This window comes from Triticum dicoccoides, chromosome 2A (genome assembly GCF_002162155.2).
Source record: "Triticum dicoccoides isolate Atlit2015 ecotype Zavitan chromosome 2A, WEW_v2.0, whole genome shotgun sequence".
Classification (NCBI taxonomy): Eukaryota; Viridiplantae; Streptophyta; class Magnoliopsida; order Poales; family Poaceae; genus Triticum; species Triticum dicoccoides.
The window spans coordinates 550,487,336-550,508,339 of NC_041382.1; the positions used below are offsets into that span (position 1 = coordinate 550,487,336).

Here is a 21,004-nt window from a genome sequence, read left to right on the forward strand (position 1 = left end):
CCCAATCTGCTGGGCAGACTTTTGTGGATTGGTGGCAGCAGACAGTCCATGCCACCGCCAACCCCGCGAGAGGAGGAACCCATTCATTGATTATGCTCATAGCTCAAGACATAATCATCAACAGAGCACAGCCCTGTAGCATTAGCCTACTCGACACGATCAGGGCTGAGGCGTTTAGGGTGCATTTATATATTACCTTCTGTCTCTTCCCAGTATAGCATTCCTTGTCACTCTTCATCCTCAGATTTGAACGGTTCAAGATCTGCAATATCTTCATCCTCGATTTCATCCCTGTAGAATTATATATATTGTTCATGCTTGGAGCTTTAAAGTCACAATCATGAATACTTCCACAATAATTATTCTAAGGATTTCAATATCACATATCACAGTACATATCTGATTATATATATGTTAAATACAAATTAAAACCCAGAACTTTTGCACCAGATGCTTATTATCTATGTAGTACTCCCTCCGTCCGGAAATACTTGTCATTGAAATGGGTGTATCTAGATGTATTTTAGTTCTAGATACATCCATTTTCATCCATTTTGATACAAGTATTTCCGGCCGGAGGGAGTATAACATAGCAAGATGAACAAAATATATTAAATCATCTAATCACAGTTCTTGTTTTCCAGACTGTTACCTTGTCTCTTCAACATCAGTGTCACTTTCTTCATCCTCAGATTCAGATACTTGATCTTCTAAGAAATCCTCCTCGATTTTATCACTTCACATTTATATATTTTTCGTACATGATACAAGAAATAAAAATTAAAATGATCCCATCATTACATGTAGAGCAAAAAGCGTAATTACAATATGCAATATAATATTTAGGAAACTCACTCTGAAGCTAAGAGCGCTTGCCATGCACGTAAAAATCTACAATGACATATAATACATTAACTAAGAAGAACAATATGCTATAAGATAAAACAAGAAACACAAATACTTACAGTCCATCCATGTTTGTTTGATTAACAATGTGTCGAATTAGTGATGCCAAATTACGATCAAGACGACAGGCTAGCATTAAATGTATTAAGATCATATCTTGGACGTCTTGGCCTTCAGTGTTCTTCACAAGAACAAAACAAAATTCAGAACATGCAGACAATATCACAAATCATTTCTATACACCAATTGAACAAAACTAGCTAAAACAGAATATATGTTAAGGCCTTGAGAAATACCTTTGTCAGACTTAGAATATGTGAAGAGAAATGTCTAACAAACTTTAGCATATACCAGTACGTATTACTATACGCATTGACAATGACACCATTCTTCGAATAGAAGAAGACGTCATTAAACAGAAATACTCCTATAGCCTTGGGTGTCCAATTTTCAACACCCTTCGGCTTAACGTTCAACGGTCCATATTGTTGATCGTTGTTTGGCCGCAGTCCATCACAAATGCTAAATAGCAGACAAAGAAACTGAAATATACTAACTGGTGGCATGAATGCAAAGTGTGCAGACATGTACTTCTGAAATCTGTCAAATGCCTTTGGGTCCTTGAACGGATCTGGCATCGCCATGGTGTCAGTTTGAAGAATTTCCCAATATGGTGGACTATTGGAGGATTGTTTTTCTTTTGACGAGGAGGAGGAGGATTGTTTTTTCTTTGACCCAGAGGAAGAGGATTGTTTTTTCTTTGACCCAGAGGAGGAGGATTGTTCAACTATGACATAGAAAGGATTCAGAAGCTCAATGTACTTCTTATAATCCCAAGCCATACCCTCGACATCCGCAACATACAATGCTTCTGTGTCAATAACAAACAATCCATCTTCGATGCGCATGTCAGACAATTTCCATTCACCTCTCCAACAAAGTTTTTCCTTGTGCTTCTTAATGATGCAGTTCATTAGCCCACGAGCAGCTCTTCTTCCAGCATATGTCATCAAGTACAATCTTCCTTTCCATCTAAGTGAAAAAAGTCGACGAAACTTCTTCGGAAGTTTAAAAGGCCTTATCAACTTGTTTAGCCTAGCATATTTCTTAAAGGACATGTTACTGCATTTGAGAAAAGAAAGACGATTGTCAATTTTTGTTGGTTACTTGGTTGTAAGAAAATTTTAATATCAAACAAATAATGTTTTCTTATTTGGGGCATTATTAAAAACTGACCTGGTTGGTGAGGGCAGATCCACCATTATCACTTTTATACCCTCATGTATCTCTTCCTCAGGTTTTCCAATGTTATGTTCAACAAGGTATTGAGCAGCAGCACGTGATATATCAGCTTTAACCCTGAAATAAGATATAAATAAGGTTAGAACAGAGACAATCAGTAACTGATGAGGTGCTCGTCCAAAGATAGTAAAATGAGGTAATTTAAGGTAGGTGTGTATTAATCTACAAACAATTGACATTTACTAAGCAGTTTAGGCAGGTTTAGTGGAGAAAATAACTTATAATTGATGCAGAGACCAGGCCAAACAAACTTGAAACTACTAGATAAGGATGATAGTAGATTGTTCAGCAAGATATAACTAGTATGAGATACAAATGTTAAATATGACAAGACATGTATCAACAACAAGTACGCAAAACATATAACATTAGGATGGATCTATGTAACTTTCAAACATACCCGTCACTGTCATGATGATCAATAATATATGCAGCAAGTTCTGCAGAATACTCTTTCATGTGCGGAAAATGAATGTGTATATCCAAATTGCCCATATACTTAATCGTTTCAATTTCGCCTCTGTAGAACTTTTTGGGGTCGTTGTTCCTAAAGCTGCGTAAACATATGAAACATAAACACTTGTTCGAACAGCAGACGAGTCAGAAGGAAAATGAATAAGCAGTACCTCCTAAGGAATTCAAGAATCAAATCATACAGATTGCCAATGCTGTCGTCTTCAGTATGTTTTAAGGATTGGCTACTTTGAACCATGGAAGTTTCCGCTCCAAAGTTAGAAATTGACATCATAATAACTTAATAGCAATAACAGACTCAATGATATTAATCGATAATACATGTCATCTTTTGTACCGTCTCCAGTGCCTTCTAAAGGTGGATCATCATGTTGGCCAGTAGAATTAGAACTATGACCTTTGGTGCCTTCTAAAGGTGGGCTATCATGTTGGTCAGTAGAATTAGAACTATGATCTTCGGTAGAATGAGCAGAAATATCCAGCTCTCCCTGACTGTTTTGGTCGTTGACCTTCTTTCCCCTACTGGATATTTTACTTCTAAGTTACATAATGATAATAAAGAGTAATTTTTATCTCAGTAATGCATAATGGTGTTAGTGATACCTTTTCTTCGTGGCAATAAGATCTTCCCCAACTTTATATGCTAGTGCAGCCTTGTATTGTAACCATTTGTTCATCTGTTATTATTTATATAATGTAAGCTTGTGTATGTCCAATGTTGAAACCATATTGTGACAATACATCATCTCTTGCATAATATAGTACAAACTTACCAATGCCTTCTCAAGCAAGTAGCTGTGACATGCAAGCAATGAGTTCATGTCAGTTATGATGTCACTCGGACTGACGTCCCATATTCCTCCCTCTTTGCAATTACGAATATCAGAGCGTAACAAAGTTTTCTCGCTGGCGCCATCGAGAACAGCAAACAGAACTTCTGACGTTATCTTTTCTCCTTCCATGGAACGACGCCTAATGTCCTATAAGAACACAAAAAAGGAATAAAAACTCTTTACTGATTTCATACTTACAGAACATGGTATAGAGGTTATGCAAAATAACATACCAACAACATCATAGCAACTCCGTCCTTTTGAGAAGATCGCTGTTCTAGTATTCGCACAATGAGTTTTCCCTCAAGATTCTGAAAATATATTTCAATTTCAGATAATTTTCTTACAAAATGGCGTGTAAGTAATGATCATGTCGAGTAAAATACCTTAAATTGCATATCCTCTAGAGACAATATCTCGGCAGACTCTTTAGATGAGAGCTGAACAACATAAAAAAGGAATAAAAGAGTTATTATATCTAAAACTAATTTACAATGTGTGAGCAAACTATGAAAACAAGCATAAACAATTTGTTCAGAATAACTTACACTATCCCAACAATTACTATATTCACTTCTGTGTTGCAAAATGTCCTGCAAAACATTGGCAAAACGGGGGTTAATTGTGCGCAGTTTGACACATGAATAAATATATAAAAACAATAACTAGATGGGAAAGAAAAGGAAAAAAGACAGACCAATTTTGTGCTGCCAGAACTTGTATGATTAACATAATTATGCCGTTGAAGATTAAATGATGACGTAAATGCCAATAAACAATCTGAATTGATGCATATAAATTCGCCTGATTTTCCAGAGATCTGCAGGATTAATCAAGAAAATAGTGAAAATCTTTACGAGCACTCAAACAAACAAAGAGTTAATCCACTAAATTTCTAGATACAGGCCTGCTGGTTGGTAGCATTTGTGTTCTAACACAATATAATAGTGTGTAGCTGAGCCAACAAAAAATCCATTGACAAGTACTACTAGTAATAGAACATACTCAACTACTCACTACTATTACTACACCTAATCAATAGTAGTAGTTTGTTCTTACACAATATAGTGAAAACGTATTGTGTAGAAAGTCAATATGAGCACTCGAACCTACTAAGATTTGTATTAGCTTCTTCCAGATAATTATTATCAGTTAGCATTATATCTCATTTATGATGCACTTACAGGGTCAGGAAGACTGGCCAAAGTTGCTCCAGCACCATCCACCTAAAAAATGAACGAGTGAGAAGTATAATCAGATGCTCAAAGAAAAACAATCAAGTGACAAGTAGTTCACTAGTCACAAAAATTATTACACCTAATCAATATGAACAGTGGTAGTGATATAAGAGATATGACAATGAAATTACAGTGTCTAAACTTCTCCATATTTTCTGTTCATCAAATGACCTCAAACTTGGATTCAAAACAAAGATGCGGTTATTGCACTGCACGAAAGAAGGATAGAGGACATAAAATATCAGGAAGGTTATTAAGTAAAATCTGAGACAATAACCTAACAAAGTATGAAACCTTGATAGCTGTATGAAACTATTTGTTCCAGAATATAACACAGATATCTGTTTCCGACAATTCCTCTTGTAAATTACGCAAACTGACAGGTTGAAAAAAAAGAACAAATTAAGTTTACTGTGGAGAGAAAAACATGTGTAAACATAGTGTAGATATGTTGTACCCATATGGTGTTAGTTCAGTATCATGATCTTTTAGGAACTTATCAAGTAACTTTCCTGCAAATGAACAATAAAATGAATTACCCTTGTCACAATCTAAGGAATCAACACATATACAAAGAATTTTGAATAATGAAGAAACAAAGTTCTCACCATGATCGTCAGCCTTCAAATGAGAAGTTGGGCTCTCAGTTGTACAATCATAATACTTTTCTCCAATTGCATTGCAAAGATTGAGATCCTAAACATTTAAACAAACATAAATAGTAAATCATAGGCTAAAAGTATTTGTTAGTAACAGATGTCTAAAGTGGTACTGAGTATACAAATCATTGATCTGGCTTCAGAAGTAGAGCATGTTGAATGTTCTTTCTTCCTCATGTACACAATTATGTGGCTAGAAGGTTTAGTGTGCAAAGCTACAACAGCTTGTAATGTATAGAGATATATAGAAAGTGACGTGTCAAAAAAGGCGAAATTGGCCGAACTCCTAAGCAAGGTTTACTCACAGAGTGCTTAAACAAATACCCACCTAAGGACATGTGTCAAAAAAGGCGAAATGAGAAATATCATACAGCAACAGCGATGTAAAATCATAGAAAGAAGGTTGAATCTAATTCCGAAGACTAGAAAAGGTCAAGGAACAGTAGCTAGAACAACGACTCATTCCATATGTATTAAGTGCATACCTCCGGGTCAGCGATGAAACCATGACATAAACGAAAGCCAAGGCCCTCAAAAATCTGAAGGTCTTTCGTGATTTTTATGTTGTAGATGCTGCAATATTACCACACAAGAGGTTATCAGAATATGAACCGCGTGAAGTAAGAAACTACAGATAATCAAACTAACTTTTTGAAGTTGATTTTAACATCGACATGTTGATGAAGGCATCCTACTGCTACAAGCCATTGTTCTGGCGTCATGGTATAGGACACAGTCTGTAAATTAAAACAGCTCATTAACAAATTAACATCATATACTCAAGACAATGTACGGAAGTAGAAATGATTCGATTAAACCTTTTTGGCCCCGAAAACAACTTGATGAAGTTGGGCAAGATTTAGACTCAAGTTACAATCAAGTATTTTACTCAGGTCCACATCACCTCTTAGAAGGATGGCATTGCCTGCAGAACACAAGATTGACTAAAAGTAGCCCTTCAACAGGAGCTAAATTTGCATCACAATTGAGACACACTTACATAGTGCTACCAGTGCGGATGAGCCATTCATATTAGGATAAATAATGAATGTCCAGCAACCTCTAAAATACACAGATTTTGCAACATAGTCATTCCCTTGTGTCCATGAGCTGTCCAAAACCTTTGTGAAAAAGTGAATTCAGTAGTCAATTTAATTTGCCCATGCAAGCATCAAATGACATTGATGACTTAAAAATGAGGAAATATATGATTGTTAAACAGGTTTTCAGTAAGGGCATTCAAACAGTAAGAACTGTAACTTGGGAAAGAAAACAAAGTCGAAATAAATAGCATAACATACATCATTGATATGCTGCCATGCAATAGGCTTTTCAACCTGGTCTGAAGTATTTTGTAACAGAAGTAAAGTTCCATGTAGCTGCATAAGAAAGCAGGAAGTTATAAAACATACAAATTTATTAAAGTACATATCCAGAAAGTAACATAATAAAAAAGAAACCACCTGCAACATCACGTGAAAGTGATTCTTCCAGAACAAAGCACATATGGTTTCATTCTTATCTATCATCTGTTGTTTTATAGACTGAATACTGTCATCTCAAAACAACAGCCACATATTAATCAGTAACATGAATAGAGACATATTAACATAAACAAAGCATCAATCCATACCCGTATGCTGTTAACTGAGTGTGTTTCTTGCTAAGGAAGTCATCAATCAATTCCCCTGCAATGCAATTGTTTAGAAACACTGCAGTGAACATCATTAGCTAAAACGATTTACAAATCCATAATACGAATAACCAGACTAAAAATGCTCACAATCGACTGCCTCCAAATGCGATGATGCACTCTCATCCACCTGTGAAGAACCGGGAGAATGACTCTACACATCTGTCTTAGCTTTATGTGCAGCAAGACCAGCCAAAAGGGTGTCAAATGTATTTGTCCCTACGGCTCTAACCAGTTCTTCTTCCTAGACATCAACGCAAATTAAATAAATCACAAGGTTCTAGTAAAAACGTGAGCGAGAGAAGGTAATCACATAATCAGTACAATTAATCATCATGCTCCAATATCAGCAATCAACAAATTAAATGAAATAAAGCAATAAAATTTTGTTATGAAGCAAGCATAGAAGTAGCAACAAATACTCTTGGTCACATAGCAAAAACAAAATCAGTTCACACTTAATATTTACCTTGGGATCAACAACATTGGCATGATAAACTTTAATACCCAATTGCTCAAATAATTTGAGTTCTCCGCTGTTCTCCATATGCTCAACACTACAACATCAACATGATATTAGAACACAAATGAACAAATCCACATAAAAGGAACAAATTAACAACTGACCAACTGAATACCTTGTGAGCATCATTTTACATTGAATGGGTTGTGCCAAGCGTTTGACGGACTTATTTGTAGTTTTCCTAATTTTCGACACCTGTGAATTGCATTACACATTAACAGCCCAACCACGAAGCACAAAACTATTCGACTGCACGAGATTGAAAACAAACCTTGTGAGTGGCCTTAGTCATATAATAATCAGAGACACGCTCAATAAGTTTCTTCTCTGATATAGTACAAACACCTTGCCTTAAATTTAAGTTGAGCTCGCCCAATAGAATTAATGAATTACCCGTGAAGACAATCACATTCTTAATTCAAAGTAATATTAATCATTTAAATGTAGAAGAATGCCCAGGTGATAAACTAGTACTAACATAAAGCTAAAAGTGGGCATGGGGTATTGTCTGTCTGACAGACAATAGTGTGAAACAGTCCATGGAAAGCAATGACCCTGGTTGTATAATCCATGGCGGGCGGGCGGGGAACAGCTGTGTAGAAATAACAAACACGAATTTATCCTCAGTTAATTGGCTAATACACGGCACATACGCAACGTGAATCATGATAACAACTTGGGAAGGAGGGATTAGGACGAATCGTTGGGTCTTACCAGTCAGAAAGTGTAGATAGGAGAGGGGTCAATGAGCTGAAACCGATCAGCGGGAGGCAGGTCGTAGAGGTCGAGGTCGAGGCAGATCGCGGAGGAAGCGCCGGGGTCGCCGGCGTGCCGCTGCGCGAGAAGCGAGGTAGATGGTAACATAGGTCGTCAGCAGGGTGAACGGGAGTAGCAAGAGAGGTGAGGGAGAGAAACCTACAGGCGGCGGAGACGTGGAAGGCGAAGGTCGACTCACGGATGCCGCGCAGCGGGAGGCGGGTCGTCGAGGTAGAGGTCGAGGTCGAGGCAAATCGCGGAGGAAGCGCCCGGGTCACCGGCGTGCGGACTGCTCCAGAAGCGAGGTAGCAAATTGGGTCGTCTACAGGGTGAATGTGAGGAGCAACACAGGATTCACTCGATCTATCTTACAGACGAAGGAATTCGAGGCTCTCGTTCTCGATTACAGATGAACAGAGGAGTACACGAGTTGGGGAATGAGAGAGAGGAGGTAGCCGCCGCCGTGTCCTTCCGTGATCCACTGGATGCCCTATACTCTGGTGGAGCTGCTGGATCGGCTCAAGCCCATTCCGGCCCAGCTACGCGTGGGTTGGGCTTGCGCTGTCGCACGGGCCTTGGTGTTGACTCGGGGCCTTGCAGGTCACTGCCAGCTGGGGTCGCCATGTTAGTTCCGGCAAAGTTCTTAAGCAGGGCATCATAAAATGCATTGGTGATGGACTCACGACACACATATGGGATCAGAACTGGATCCTGAGACCAGCAAATATGCGACCTATTGCTAGTCTGACTGCTAATCCACCTCAATGGGTTAGTGATCTTATCCTGCCTAGCGCAGAATGGGACCGAGCTATAGTTTCGCAGATCTTCTTGCCCACCGATGCACAAGCAATTATGTCGATACCTTTGTGTACGAGGCATATAGAGGATTTTTGGTCATGGGTACATGAGAAGAACGGCGCATTCACAGTCCGTTCGGCTTACCGTATGCTTGTTGAAACAAAGATGAGGAGAGAAGCCTGGCTTGAGGGGAGAGGCCACTCGTCAGATACTGCCAGAGAAACCAAGTCCTGGGAGAGACTGTGGAAAGTGGATGTACCATCAAAAGTTAAAATCTTCCTATGGCGGCTAGCACAACAGTCGGTCCCCACAGTTGATGTCCTTCACCATCGGAACATGTCAACCACTACGAGATGTGGTTTGTGCGGATCTGAAGACTCATGGCAACACTCTTTGCTCCATTGCACAGTTGCTCGATGTGTATGGGCGTTGCAAGATCATGACTTGGTTGAAGCTATAAACAGCACCCATGAGCCGGATGCAAGACGTTGGCTGTTCTCCCTTTTGGACACACTATCTTCTATTGAATTCACCCAAGTAGCAGTTACCATGTGGGCTCTCTAGTATGCTCGTCGGCAGGCACTCCATGAAAACATCTTCCAAAGTCCTCTGAGCACGCATAACTTCATCATGAGATACATCAGAGAGTTGGAGGACTGCAAACCAAAGAAGAGTGCTCCGCATTCAGCTCCGAATGTTGTACAACCAAGGCAGAAGTGGATCTCTCCACCGCCGGGGTTTGCGAAGATAAGAGTTGATGGAGCGGTCTCGAGAGACAACCTGCATGGCTCGTTCAGCGCAATCTGCAGAGACTCCTATGGCCAGTTTTTGGGTGCATCAGCAATCAAAATACAGGGGGTCACGGAGCCCGCAACTCTCGAAGCACTGGCTTGCCGGGAGGCGCTAGCACTAGCTTCAGACTTGGCCCTGTCCGATTTCATTGTGGCTACTGACTGCCAGGGAGTAGCAGACGACATCAAGAATGGTACGGGAGAGATGTATGCTAGCATCGTCAAAGAGATTAGTGAAACATCAAGAGACTTTCATCAATGTACCTTCATCTTCGAAGGTAGATCCACCAATATTGAGGCGCATAGTCTCGCTAAGCACGCTTTCGGTCTGGATCTTGGGCGCCATTTGTGGCTTATAAACCCACCAGACATTCATTGTATCCCTATGAACTTATTTGAATAATAAAGTGTGTTTAGACTCAAAAAAAAGTTAAAACTTTTCCTATGCCGCCTTGCCTTGCATTCGCTACCGACAAATCCCATTGTTACATCTTAGCCTAAAATGAAGCCTTCTCAGGGCGTTTGTGTTCTTGGCCGTCCAATTGCTTGTCCAAACGAATCGGGGTTGTCGAATCTTCAGACGAAACGATCTGGACCGTTGGATCGAGTCCGATGTGACAATCAATGAATAGTGCTTCTCATTTCTTACTTCCGAATTTATGCCATATATGGATGACACATGGGGTCTTTTGTCCGTGGGCTGCTATTTGTCATTGGCCTTGAGTGTGGGTGTGGCCGGTGCGGCTGTACATACGCGCAGGGGTCATGCCACCGCGCTGTAATTTTCGATGGCCGCCGAGGGTAGTTTCGATATTTCACATGAGGACGCTTGTGTGGCGTCCTATGGATGGCCGGGTCGTGCGTAAGGGAAAGAGAGAGCCCGATTGGGTGAAACCCTAGCAGTTATCCCCGTCGCGCCCCTCCCCTTCGCTCTCGCGCCGCTAGCCCCGCGCTCGCCCCGTCTCCCTCGCGCCGCCAACCCCGCGCTCGCCCCGCCACCCCCGCCTCCTCCCTTGGACTAGGCACTCAGCGGCTTCTTTGACGGAGGACGTACTTGCTGCACATTTCTTTTGGCCAAAGATGAGACGGGATGTTGAACGTTTTGTTGCCCGTTGCACTACATGTCAAAAACCTAAGTCACGACTCAATCCTCATGGTTTATATATGTCTTTGCCTGTACCTAGTGTTCCTTGGTAGGGTATATCTATGGAATTTGTTTTAGGTTTACCTCGAACAAAGAAGGGGAGGGATATTATATTTGTTGTTGTGGATAAATTTTCGAAAATGGCACAATTTATACCATGTCATAAAAACGATGATGTTGCTGATTTGTTCTTTCGTGAAATTATACGCTTGCATGGTGTGCCAAATACAATTGTTTCAGATCATGATACTAGGTTTCTTAGACACTTTTGGAGATGTTTATGGGCTAAGTTGGGGACTAAACTGCTTTTTAATACTACATGTCACCCTCAAACTGATGGACAAACTAAAGTAGTCAATAGAACATTGTCTACTATGCTTAGGGTTGTTCTGAAGAATAATAAGAAAAATATGGGAAGAATGATTGCCTCATATCGAATTTGCTTATAATCGTTCGATGCATTCTACTACTAACACTGGTGCGCGTCGGTTCCAAACAAACGGTGTTTAAAGCCCCTTTCCGCGACGGCATTTGGAACGTCGCCAAATGAGTATAGGCGATAGGGGGTCCTTCCCACACGACCCAGAAATCGTCGGGGATAAGGCCCCTACAGTACTCCTCGTTTCTGCTCGCATTGCCATCGCAGTCGGTATTCCGTGGTGCTACATTTATGATGCGCGGCCCATCACAAATGGTTCACTATTATAGAACGTGTATGATGCGCGGCCCATCACAAACGATTCACTGTTAAGAAGATTAGCTAATCATCGTACGAGTGTCAGACAGGATTACAAAACGTCAGACCGTCGTAACATCGTCGTACACAACTACTATCGAACACGCTATTGTGTAATGCAACGTTTACGATGCATACTTCATCATAAACAGTTAATGGTTGCGAATCATGTACGATAAGGCAACTAACACAAACATTTAGTTTGCCCGCACCGTTTGGGATATTGTCTGATATCGACATGCTTTGCAAACGGCAATTGTGTGCATGCTTGCACACGTTTCCTCTATGTGAACCGTCTCGGATTATGGTGCATATCGCAAACGTTTGTGTTTTACCAACCGTGTGTGTCGTAACAACCTGGAGAGCGTAATTTCACCATAATTTAATTGCTGCTTTTCCAAATTGTATCGATTTTGGATTTGAATTTGAATATATGCTATAGATTTATTCATATCCATCAGGTTCAAACCACCAATGCAGCGATTCATAGGTACATATGTTCAAGAATTACATAAGAACCAAATAAAGAATGATGAACCACAGTTGTATACTGTATACTTGTACTATTAAAGACGGTAAATAAAGGGGCGAAATATATTCTGGTTGCTAAACAAGGTGAAGCGGAATGCCCATATTGTGCCCTCCTCCATGCAGAAGGCACGCACGACTCTAGTCCAGCCCCTTGTGATGGTCGACCGCCCATCCTTCACGGTCTTCATGAAGACATCTAGATAATCATCGTGTTCTGGTAAAAATACTTTAACCTTTGCATGCCCACCAATCATGTAGTTTGAGAGGTAATCTTAAGTAAACTGCTTTGGCAACCACTGCAAAGGAATAATATTTTAGACATTGTCATCTAACACAGCTCATTATGGGCAGTAAAAAGAAGGCTGCAGAGTTCTTACTTACCATTCTGCAGTTCGTTGTTGTTTTGGATAAAGTGTAAACAAATAGTTTAATTGCCATCTTTGGACCCATTTTACTAACAATCTTTATCAACTTCCTCACTTGATGCTGGTTCATTGATATCTCATTGCCCCATACGCAGAAAGGGTCGAAACGCGGATCTTTACCAATGACATATGTACCTAAAAGCACAAAGTTAATATTAGAAGCTAAACAGCAATGGCACAATGATGTAGTACAACACTATTTTATAATATGTCTACATACATTTGTATGTGGTAGTCCATTTGAAATCTTAAAAAGACAAATATTTAGGAACGGAGGGATTATCTTATAACATCCAATATACTCACATATTAGATGGATTGACATCTTATATTATGGGCCGGAAGGAGTTTAGTTCATTCTTAAAAATTATCTGCTGCTGTATCCACGGGTTACAGTTAATTTGAGCTAGTTCGGGCTCAAATAACCTTAAAGTATATCTAAACATGAGGGCTGAGCTAGTTGCATCTATAAACCACCCAAAAAAACTAGTATTCAACCCAAGAGGTGCTAATTGGAGCTAGTTCTCCTAGTGCATTTATTGTCAATCTAACCCTGCCATCCAAACAACTCTTTGGATGAAGTTAGTTCAGGGTTAGTAAATGAGCTAGAAAGTAACTCTAACCTCTAGCTAAGTTGAGTATCCAAACAGGGTTGTGTTGTTGCTGTTGTTGTTGCTGCTCTTCTACGTATATCTAGACATCATTAGAACATTAATGTAACACTCATCCTTGTTGCTATGTAGCCTAGGATTGCATATTTAGACATTAAGTACGGTGCATGTTGCTATGTAGCCTCAGATATATTACATACGACCCTAGGTAACCTAAGGAAAATGGCTTGCAGATATATTCAGTTAAAAGTCTGATTCACCGATTAGTCCCTTATCAGTCGCCGGCCTATATGGTACCAGCTACGGATATCCTAAACAATGAGCAGATATAAGCCATGGGATCAAACTAACGTCAATGGTAAACAACAGTTGTTCCGAAAATGGTCCTATGTAGGTACATTAAGAAGCATGTTAAGCACAACAGGTTAAACATCAACCAAAATTACACATGGCAGACAAAATAATCTCCAAAAGATAGCTTCAGTGTGCAGGTTTAAGCACGCTATTAAAGCAAAACAAGTGGAAATGTGTGCTAACTGCAACAAGCCTAACATTTAACAACAAGCAAACATGGTCATTCAAACCGGTATTGTGCCGGTCTAAGTACACTGGTTATGGTTAAATAAAAATGGAAAGGCGTGTTAACTACAAGATGCAGCAACCAACTATAGTCATTCATAATGGTATTGTTGAAACTGGTACTGATGAAATTGAACTGCACAATTCATACTTGCACATATAGAACATCACGTTGTGAATAACTGGAATAAACAAGGCATACTACGAACAACCAAAGATGGCATTTCAAACTGAACATATGCTAACTACAAACAACCGAATAATCAAAAAACTTTAAAAGAGGCATATGCTAGCTATAACAGGTTTAACAGCAAGCAAATATATGCATTCCTATCGGTATGTTTAAAATTGGATTGATGAAATGTATTGCACAGTAAATAATTGCACATATAGAGCATCACATTGTGAACAACTGAAATAAACAAATCATGGGTTTCCTCACTTGTCACAGATGCGCTCGTTCCCGTGGGAAGAGCATGGACCCTGGATGTGCTCCATGTTGTCGCAGATGGGCTCCTTCCCCTTGGAAGAGCAGGGCTATAGGGTGCCCTCCCTGATGTCGCAGACGGGCGCTTTCCTCTTGGAAGAGCAGATGGGCTCTTTCCCCTTGAAAGAGTCGGAGAGGGTGCCGTCCTCGTGGTCGCCGTCGATGAGGTCTGACTTGGAAGCCGTAGATCCCAAGCCAGCGTCGCAGAACGTGTCCTTCAGAAATGACAAAAGCGGCTTGATGGCGATGTAGAATGACACATTGTTGACAGTGAGCCAGAGGAGATCAGTGGCAGGGCCATGGATGAGATCGACGGTGGCTGAACCCGAGGGGTTGGGGTGGGCCACTTAACCTGTGACACAGCCCACCTCAGGAGGTCGCTGTCGATGACCTCGATGTCGTAGCCGACAGACGAGACATGCCCTCATCTAGCCCGCTTCTTGAGTGCATGCCGCCAGTAATGGTCGTCAGCTTCCTCGGTGACGTCGGGCGAAGAAACCACTATACACCTCTTTTGGGCCAGTCGCTCCTCGAGCTCCACGGGAAGCATAGCTGGGCTTAGGCTGTGATGCTCTAGAGTGGGGGATGGGGATGGGGATGGGGATCTATGGGAAAGGGGGCGTTTGGCAGGCGTCATCTAAGAAACTCAAGGCGGCCTGGGTATGGAGATCGGTGGGTACGCTGCACGGGCAAACCGGCAGATGTTGACAATGGAGGCCCTGCGGCGTCGGTGGCGGCGGGGACTTTGCTAGGGTTTCGAGCGAGGGAGGGTGTGTGTGTGTGCGCGCGCATGTTCGAGAAGGTTTTGGTGTGTGTATGTGTGTGTGGAGGGGGCGCGAGGTGTTTGAGAAACTGACGTGGGTACTGAAAATTTTACTACACGGGAGTCAAACGCGGGAGTGAAATGCCGGGCTATTAAAATTTTTGATGATAGTGCATCGCACACGGTCCGGAGATAACAACCGTGTGTTACAAAAAAGAAAAACCCTCAAGGTGGGCAGATATTTTCGATGCAGGCGGGATTGGGAACAAGAAACATTGCACACGGTCCGGAGATAACACCCGTGTGTTATGAAACAGTAAAACCCTCGAAGTGGGCAGATATTTTTGAGAGGGGGAGCCTCATTGATCCCAATGTGCTGTGCGGATGTGTGCATGACAGGTGCACCGGCATGGCACACAGTTTGTTTGGGTGAACCGTGTTTGTTGTGTCATCCGACTTGTCTAATGTTCATAAATTTGACAAAAAATGACGCGGGAGAGGGTCAGAACACGAACACACTTGCATGTGCACCAAATTTATGTATCAAAAGGGTGGTTTGTTTTTCAAATACCAAATGCAACTTCGATGTGGCACCTCTCTCGCAAAGCACACGATATTGCTTGCTCCCACCCTCTCGTGTCGGCACGAAGGGAATCCTAAGCTATGAATGCATGCCCCCTCTCCCTCGACCGAGGTTCACATAACAAAGTGCGAAGTAGCTAGCCGCCCCCTCATCCCTCGTGTCGGCATGAAGGGAATCCTAAGCTATATATTATGAATGCATGCCCCCTCCCCCTCAACCGAGGTTCACCTAGCAAAATGCGAAGTAGCTAGCAGCCCCCCTGCTCCCTCGTGTCGGCATGAAGGGAATCCTAAGCTATATATGAATGCATGCCCCCCCCCACCAACCGAGGTTCACCGTAGCAAAGTGCGAAGTAGCTAGCAACCTCCTCCCTTGTGTCGGCATGAAGGGAATTCTAAGCTATGAATGCACCAGAAGCGAGGTAGATGGTAACGTAGGTCATCAGCAGGGTGAACGGGAGTTCAGCAAGAGAGGGGAGGGAGAAACCTACAGGCGGCGGATATGTGGAAGCTAACAGTCGACTCGCGGATGCCGCGCAGCGGGAGGCAGGTCATCGAGGTCGAGGTCGAGGCAGATCGCGGAGGAAGCGCCAGGGTCGCCGGCGTGCCGACTGCGCCAGAAGCGAAGTAGATGGTAACGTAGGTCGTCAGCAGGGTGAACGGGAGTTCATCAAGAGAGGGGAGGGAGAGACCTACAGGCGGCGGAGACGTGGAAGCCGATGGTCGACTCGCGGATGCCGCGCAGCGGGAGGCAGGTCGTCGAGGTCGAGGTTGAGGTAGATCGGGAGGAAGCGCCGGGGTCACCGGCGTGCCGACTGCGCCAGAAGTGAGGTAGATGGTAACGTAGATCGTCAGCAGGGTGAACGGGAGTAGCAAGAGAGGTGAGGGAGAGAAACCTACAGGCGGCGGAGATGTGGGAGGCGAAGGTCGACTCGCGGATGCCGCGCAGCGGGAGGCGGGTCATCGAGGTAGAGGTCGAGGTCGAGGCAAATCACGGAGGAAGCGCCTGGGTCGCCGGCGTGCGGACTGCTCCAGAAGCGAGGTAGCAAATTGGGTCGTCGACAGGGTGAATGTGAGGAGCAACACAGGATTCACTCGATCTATCTTACAGATGAAGGAATTCGAGGCTCTCGTTCTCGATTACAGATGAACAGAGGAGTACACGAGTTGGGGAATGAGATAGAGGAGGTAGCCGTCGTCGGGTCCTTCCGTGATCCACTGGATGCCCTACACTCTGGTGGAGCTGTTGGATCGGCTCAAGCCCATTCCGACCCAGCTACGCGTGGGTTGGGCTTGCGCTGTCGCATGGGCCTTGGTGTTGACTCGGGGCCTCGCAGGTCACTGCCAGCTGGGGTCGCCATGTTAGTTCCAGCAAAGTTAAAACTTTTCCTATGCCGCCTTGCCTTGCATTCGCTACCGACAAATGCCATTGTTACATCTTAGCCTAAAATGAAGCCTTCTCAGGGTGTTTGCATTCTTCGCCGTCCAATTGCCTGTCCAAATGAAACCGGGTCGTCAGATCTTCACGCGAAACAATCCGGACCATTGGATCGAGTCCGATGTGACAATCAATGAATAGTGCTTCTCATTTCTTACTTCTGAATTTATGCCATATATGGATGACACATGGGGTCTTTTGTCAGTGGGCTGCTATTTGTCATTGGCCTTGAGTGTGGGTGTGGCCGGTGCAGCCATACACAGGCGCAAGGGTCATGCCACAGCGCCGTAATTTTCGGTGGCCGCCGAGGGCAGTTTCGAGATTTCACATGAGGGCGCTTGTGTGGCGTCCTGTGGATGGCTGGGTCGCGCGTAAGGGAAAGAGAGAGCCCGATTGGGTGAAACCCTAGTCGTTATCCCCGTCGGGCCCCTCCCCTTCTCTCTCGCGCTGCTAGCCCCACGCTCGCCCCGTCTCCCTCGCGCCGCCAACCCCACGCTCGCCCCCCTCTCCCTCGCCCCGCCACCCCCGCCTCCTCCCTTGGACTAGGCACTCAGCGGCTTCTTTGAGAAGGATTAATGGGACACTTTGGCGTGAAGAAGACGGAGGACGTACTTGCTGCATATTTCTTTTGGCCAAAGATGAGACGGGATGTTGAACGTTTTGTTACTCGTTGCACTACATGTCAAAAACCTAAGTCACAACTCAATCCTCATGGTTTATATATGCCTTTGCCTGTACCTAGTATTCCTTGGTAGGGTATATCTATGGAATTTGTTTTAGGTTTACCTCGAACAAAGAAGGGGAGGAATATTATATTTGTTGTTGTGGATAAATTTTCGAAAATGGCACAATTTATACCATGTCATAAAAATGATGATGATGCTAATGTTGCTGATTTGTTCTTTCGTGAAATTAATCGCTTGCATGGTGTGCCAAATACAATTGTTTCAGATCATGATACTAGGTTTCTTAGACACTTTTGGAGATGTTTATGGGCTAAGTTGGGGACTAAACTGTTTTTTAGTACTACATGTCACCCTCAAACTGATGGACAAACTGAAGTAGTCAATAGAACATTGTCTACTATGCTTAGGGTTGTTTTGAAGAATAATAAGAAAATATGGGAAGAATGATTGCCTCATATCGAATATGCTTATAATCGTTCGATGCATTCTACTACTAACACTGGTGCGCGTCGGTCCTAAACAAACGGTTTAAAACCCCTTTCCGCGACGCCATTTGGAACATCGCCAAATGAGTGTGGGCGATAGGAGGTCCTTCCCACACGACCCAGAAACCGTCGGGGATAGGGCCCCTACATTACTCCTATCCATTTCTGCTCACATTGCCATTGCAGTTGGTATTCTATGGTGCTACGTTTACGATGCGCGCCCATCACAAATGGTTCACTATTATAGAACGTGTATGATGCGCGGCCCATCACAAACGGTTCATCGTTAAGAAGATTAGATAATCATCGTACGAGTGTCGGACATGATTACGAAACATCGGACCGTCGTAACATCGTCGTACACAACAACTATCGCACACGCTATTCTGTGATGCAACGTTTACGATGCATACTTCATCATAAACAGTTAATGGTTGCGAATCGTGTACGATAAGGCAACTAACACGGATGTTTAGTTTGCCCGCACCATTTGTGATATTGTCTGACATCGACACGCTTTGCAAACGACAATTGTGTGCATGCTTGCACATGTTTCCTCTCCGTGAACCGTCTCTGATTATGGTGCATATCGCGAACGTTTGTGTTTTACCAACCGAGCGGGCCGTAACAACTTGGAGAGCGTAATTTTACCGTAATTTAATTACTGCTTTTCCAAATTGCACCAAATTTGGATTTAAATTTGAATGTATGCTACAGCTTTATTCATATCCATCAGGTTCAAACAACCAATGCAGCGATTCATAGGTACATATGTTCAAGAATTACATAAGAACCAAATAAAGAATGATGAACCACAGTTGTATACTGTATACTTGTACTATTAAAGACGGTAAAGAAAGGGGCGAAATATATTCTGGTTGCTGAACAAGGTGAAGCGGAATGCCCATATTGTGCCCTCCTCCATGCAGAAGGCACGCATGACTCTAGTCCAACCCCTTGTGATGGCCGACCGCCCATCCTTCACGGTCTTCATGAAAACATCTAGATAATCATCGTGTTCTGGTAGAAATATTTTAACCTTTGCATGCCCACCAAACATGTAGTTTCAGAGGTAATCTTGAGTAAACTGTTTTGGCAACCACTGCAAAGGAATAAGATTTCAGACATTGTCATCTAACACAACTCATTATGGGCAGTAAAAAGAAGGCTACAGAGTTCTTACTTACCATTCTGCAGTTCGTTGTTGTCTTGGATAAAGTGTAAACAAATAGTTTAATTTCCATCTTTGGACCCATTTTACTAACAATCTTTATCAGCTTCCTCACTTGATGCTGGTTCATTGATATCTCATTACCCCATACGTAGAAAAGGTCGAAACACGGCTTTACCAATGACATATGTACCTAAAAGCACAAAGTTAATATTAGAAGCTAAACAGCAATGGCACAAGGATGTAGTACAACACTATTTTATAATATGTCTACATACATCAGTATGTGGTAGTCCATTTGAAATCTTTAAAAAGACAAATATTTAGGAACGGAGGGAGTATCTTATTGAAGGAAATATGCCCTAGAGGCAATAATAAAGTTATTTTTTATTTCCTTATATCATGATAAATGTTTATTATTCATGCTAGAATTGTATTAACCGCAAACATAATACATGTGTGAATACATAGACAAATAGAGTGTCACTAGTATGCCTCTACTTGACTAGCTCGTTGATCAAAGACGGTTATGTTTCCTAACCATAGACATGAGTTGTCATTTGATTAACGGGATCAGATCATTAGGAGAATGATGTGATTGACTTGACCCATTCCTTTAGCTTAGCACTTGATCGTTTAGTTTGTTGCTATTGCTTTCTTCATAACTTATACATGTTCCTGTGACTATGAGATTATGCAACTCCCGTTTACCGGAGGAACACTTTGTGTGCTACCAAACGTCACAACGTAACTGGGTGATTATAAAGGTGCTCTACAGGTGTCTCCGAAGGTACTTGTTGGGTTGGCGTATTTCGAGATTAGGACTTGTCACTCCGATTATCGGAGAGGTATCTCTGGGCCCTCTCGGTAATACACATCACTCAAGCCTTGCAAGCATTGCAACTAATAAGTTAGTTGCAGGATGATGTATTACGGAACGAGTAAAGAGACTTGCCGGTAACGAGATTGAACCAGGTATTGAGATACCGACGATCGAATCTCGGGCAAGTAACATACCGATGACAAAAGGAACAACATATGTTGTTATGCGGTCTGACCGATAAAGATCTTCGTATAATATGTAGGAACCAATATGAGCATCCAGGTTCCGCTATTGGTTATTGACCGGAGACGTGTCTCGGTCATGTCTACATAGTTCTCGAACCCGTAGGGTCCGCACGCTTAAAGTTCGGTGACGATCGTAATTAGGATTTGTTGTGTTTTGATGTACCGAAGGTTGTTCGGAGTACTGGATGTGATCACGGACATGACGAGGAGTCTCGAAATGGTCGAGACATAAAGATTGATATATTGGAAGCCTATATTTGGATATCGGAATCGTTCCGGGTGAAATCGGGATTTTACCGGAGTACCGGGGGTTACCGGAACCCCC

At 42.5% G+C, this 21,004-nt stretch overlaps 1 protein-coding gene across 1 annotated transcript in view; it reads right to left on the bottom strand.

Moving 5' to 3' along the window:
* The window catches only part of LOC119357945, an 11,329-nt gene extending 1,010 nt beyond the window's left edge, over positions 1–10,319 (bottom strand). The window contains exons 1-35 of the mRNA XM_037624701.1: positions 10,238–10,319; positions 9,731–9,838; positions 8,548–8,706; positions 8,150–8,220; positions 7,900–8,040; positions 7,744–7,823; positions 7,575–7,662; positions 7,046–7,143; positions 6,876–6,963; positions 6,714–6,791; positions 6,413–6,533; positions 6,231–6,337; positions 6,061–6,149; positions 5,898–5,985; positions 5,362–5,449; positions 5,191–5,265; positions 5,125–5,129; positions 5,048–5,065; positions 4,885–4,962; positions 4,700–4,741; positions 4,213–4,335; positions 4,064–4,108; positions 3,902–3,955; positions 3,749–3,826; positions 3,456–3,662; positions 3,286–3,359; positions 3,004–3,204; positions 2,835–2,909; positions 2,609–2,761; positions 2,143–2,265; positions 1,203–2,028; positions 966–1,087; positions 856–891; positions 653–736; positions 197–291 (exon numbers count right to left, since the gene is read on the bottom strand). Coding sequence (XP_037480598.1) covers positions 228–291; positions 653–736; positions 856–891; positions 966–1,087; positions 1,203–2,028; positions 2,143–2,265; positions 2,609–2,761; positions 2,835–2,909; positions 3,004–3,204; positions 3,286–3,359; positions 3,456–3,662; positions 3,749–3,826; positions 3,902–3,955; positions 4,064–4,108; positions 4,213–4,335; positions 4,700–4,741; positions 4,885–4,962; positions 5,048–5,065; positions 5,125–5,129; positions 5,191–5,265; positions 5,362–5,449; positions 5,898–5,985; positions 6,061–6,149; positions 6,231–6,337; positions 6,413–6,533; positions 6,714–6,791; positions 6,876–6,963; positions 7,046–7,143; positions 7,575–7,662; positions 7,744–7,823; positions 7,900–8,040; positions 8,150–8,220; positions 8,548–8,706; positions 9,731–9,838; positions 10,238–10,319 — 3,969 coding nt within the window. The 3' untranslated portion in view covers positions 197–227. The remainder of the gene's footprint in view (positions 1–196; positions 292–652; positions 737–855; positions 892–965; positions 1,088–1,202; positions 2,029–2,142; positions 2,266–2,608; positions 2,762–2,834; positions 2,910–3,003; positions 3,205–3,285; positions 3,360–3,455; positions 3,663–3,748; positions 3,827–3,901; positions 3,956–4,063; positions 4,109–4,212; positions 4,336–4,699; positions 4,742–4,884; positions 4,963–5,047; positions 5,066–5,124; positions 5,130–5,190; positions 5,266–5,361; positions 5,450–5,897; positions 5,986–6,060; positions 6,150–6,230; positions 6,338–6,412; positions 6,534–6,713; positions 6,792–6,875; positions 6,964–7,045; positions 7,144–7,574; positions 7,663–7,743; positions 7,824–7,899; positions 8,041–8,149; positions 8,221–8,547; positions 8,707–9,730; positions 9,839–10,237) is intronic.
* Positions 10,320–21,004: the final 10,685 nt, after the last annotated feature.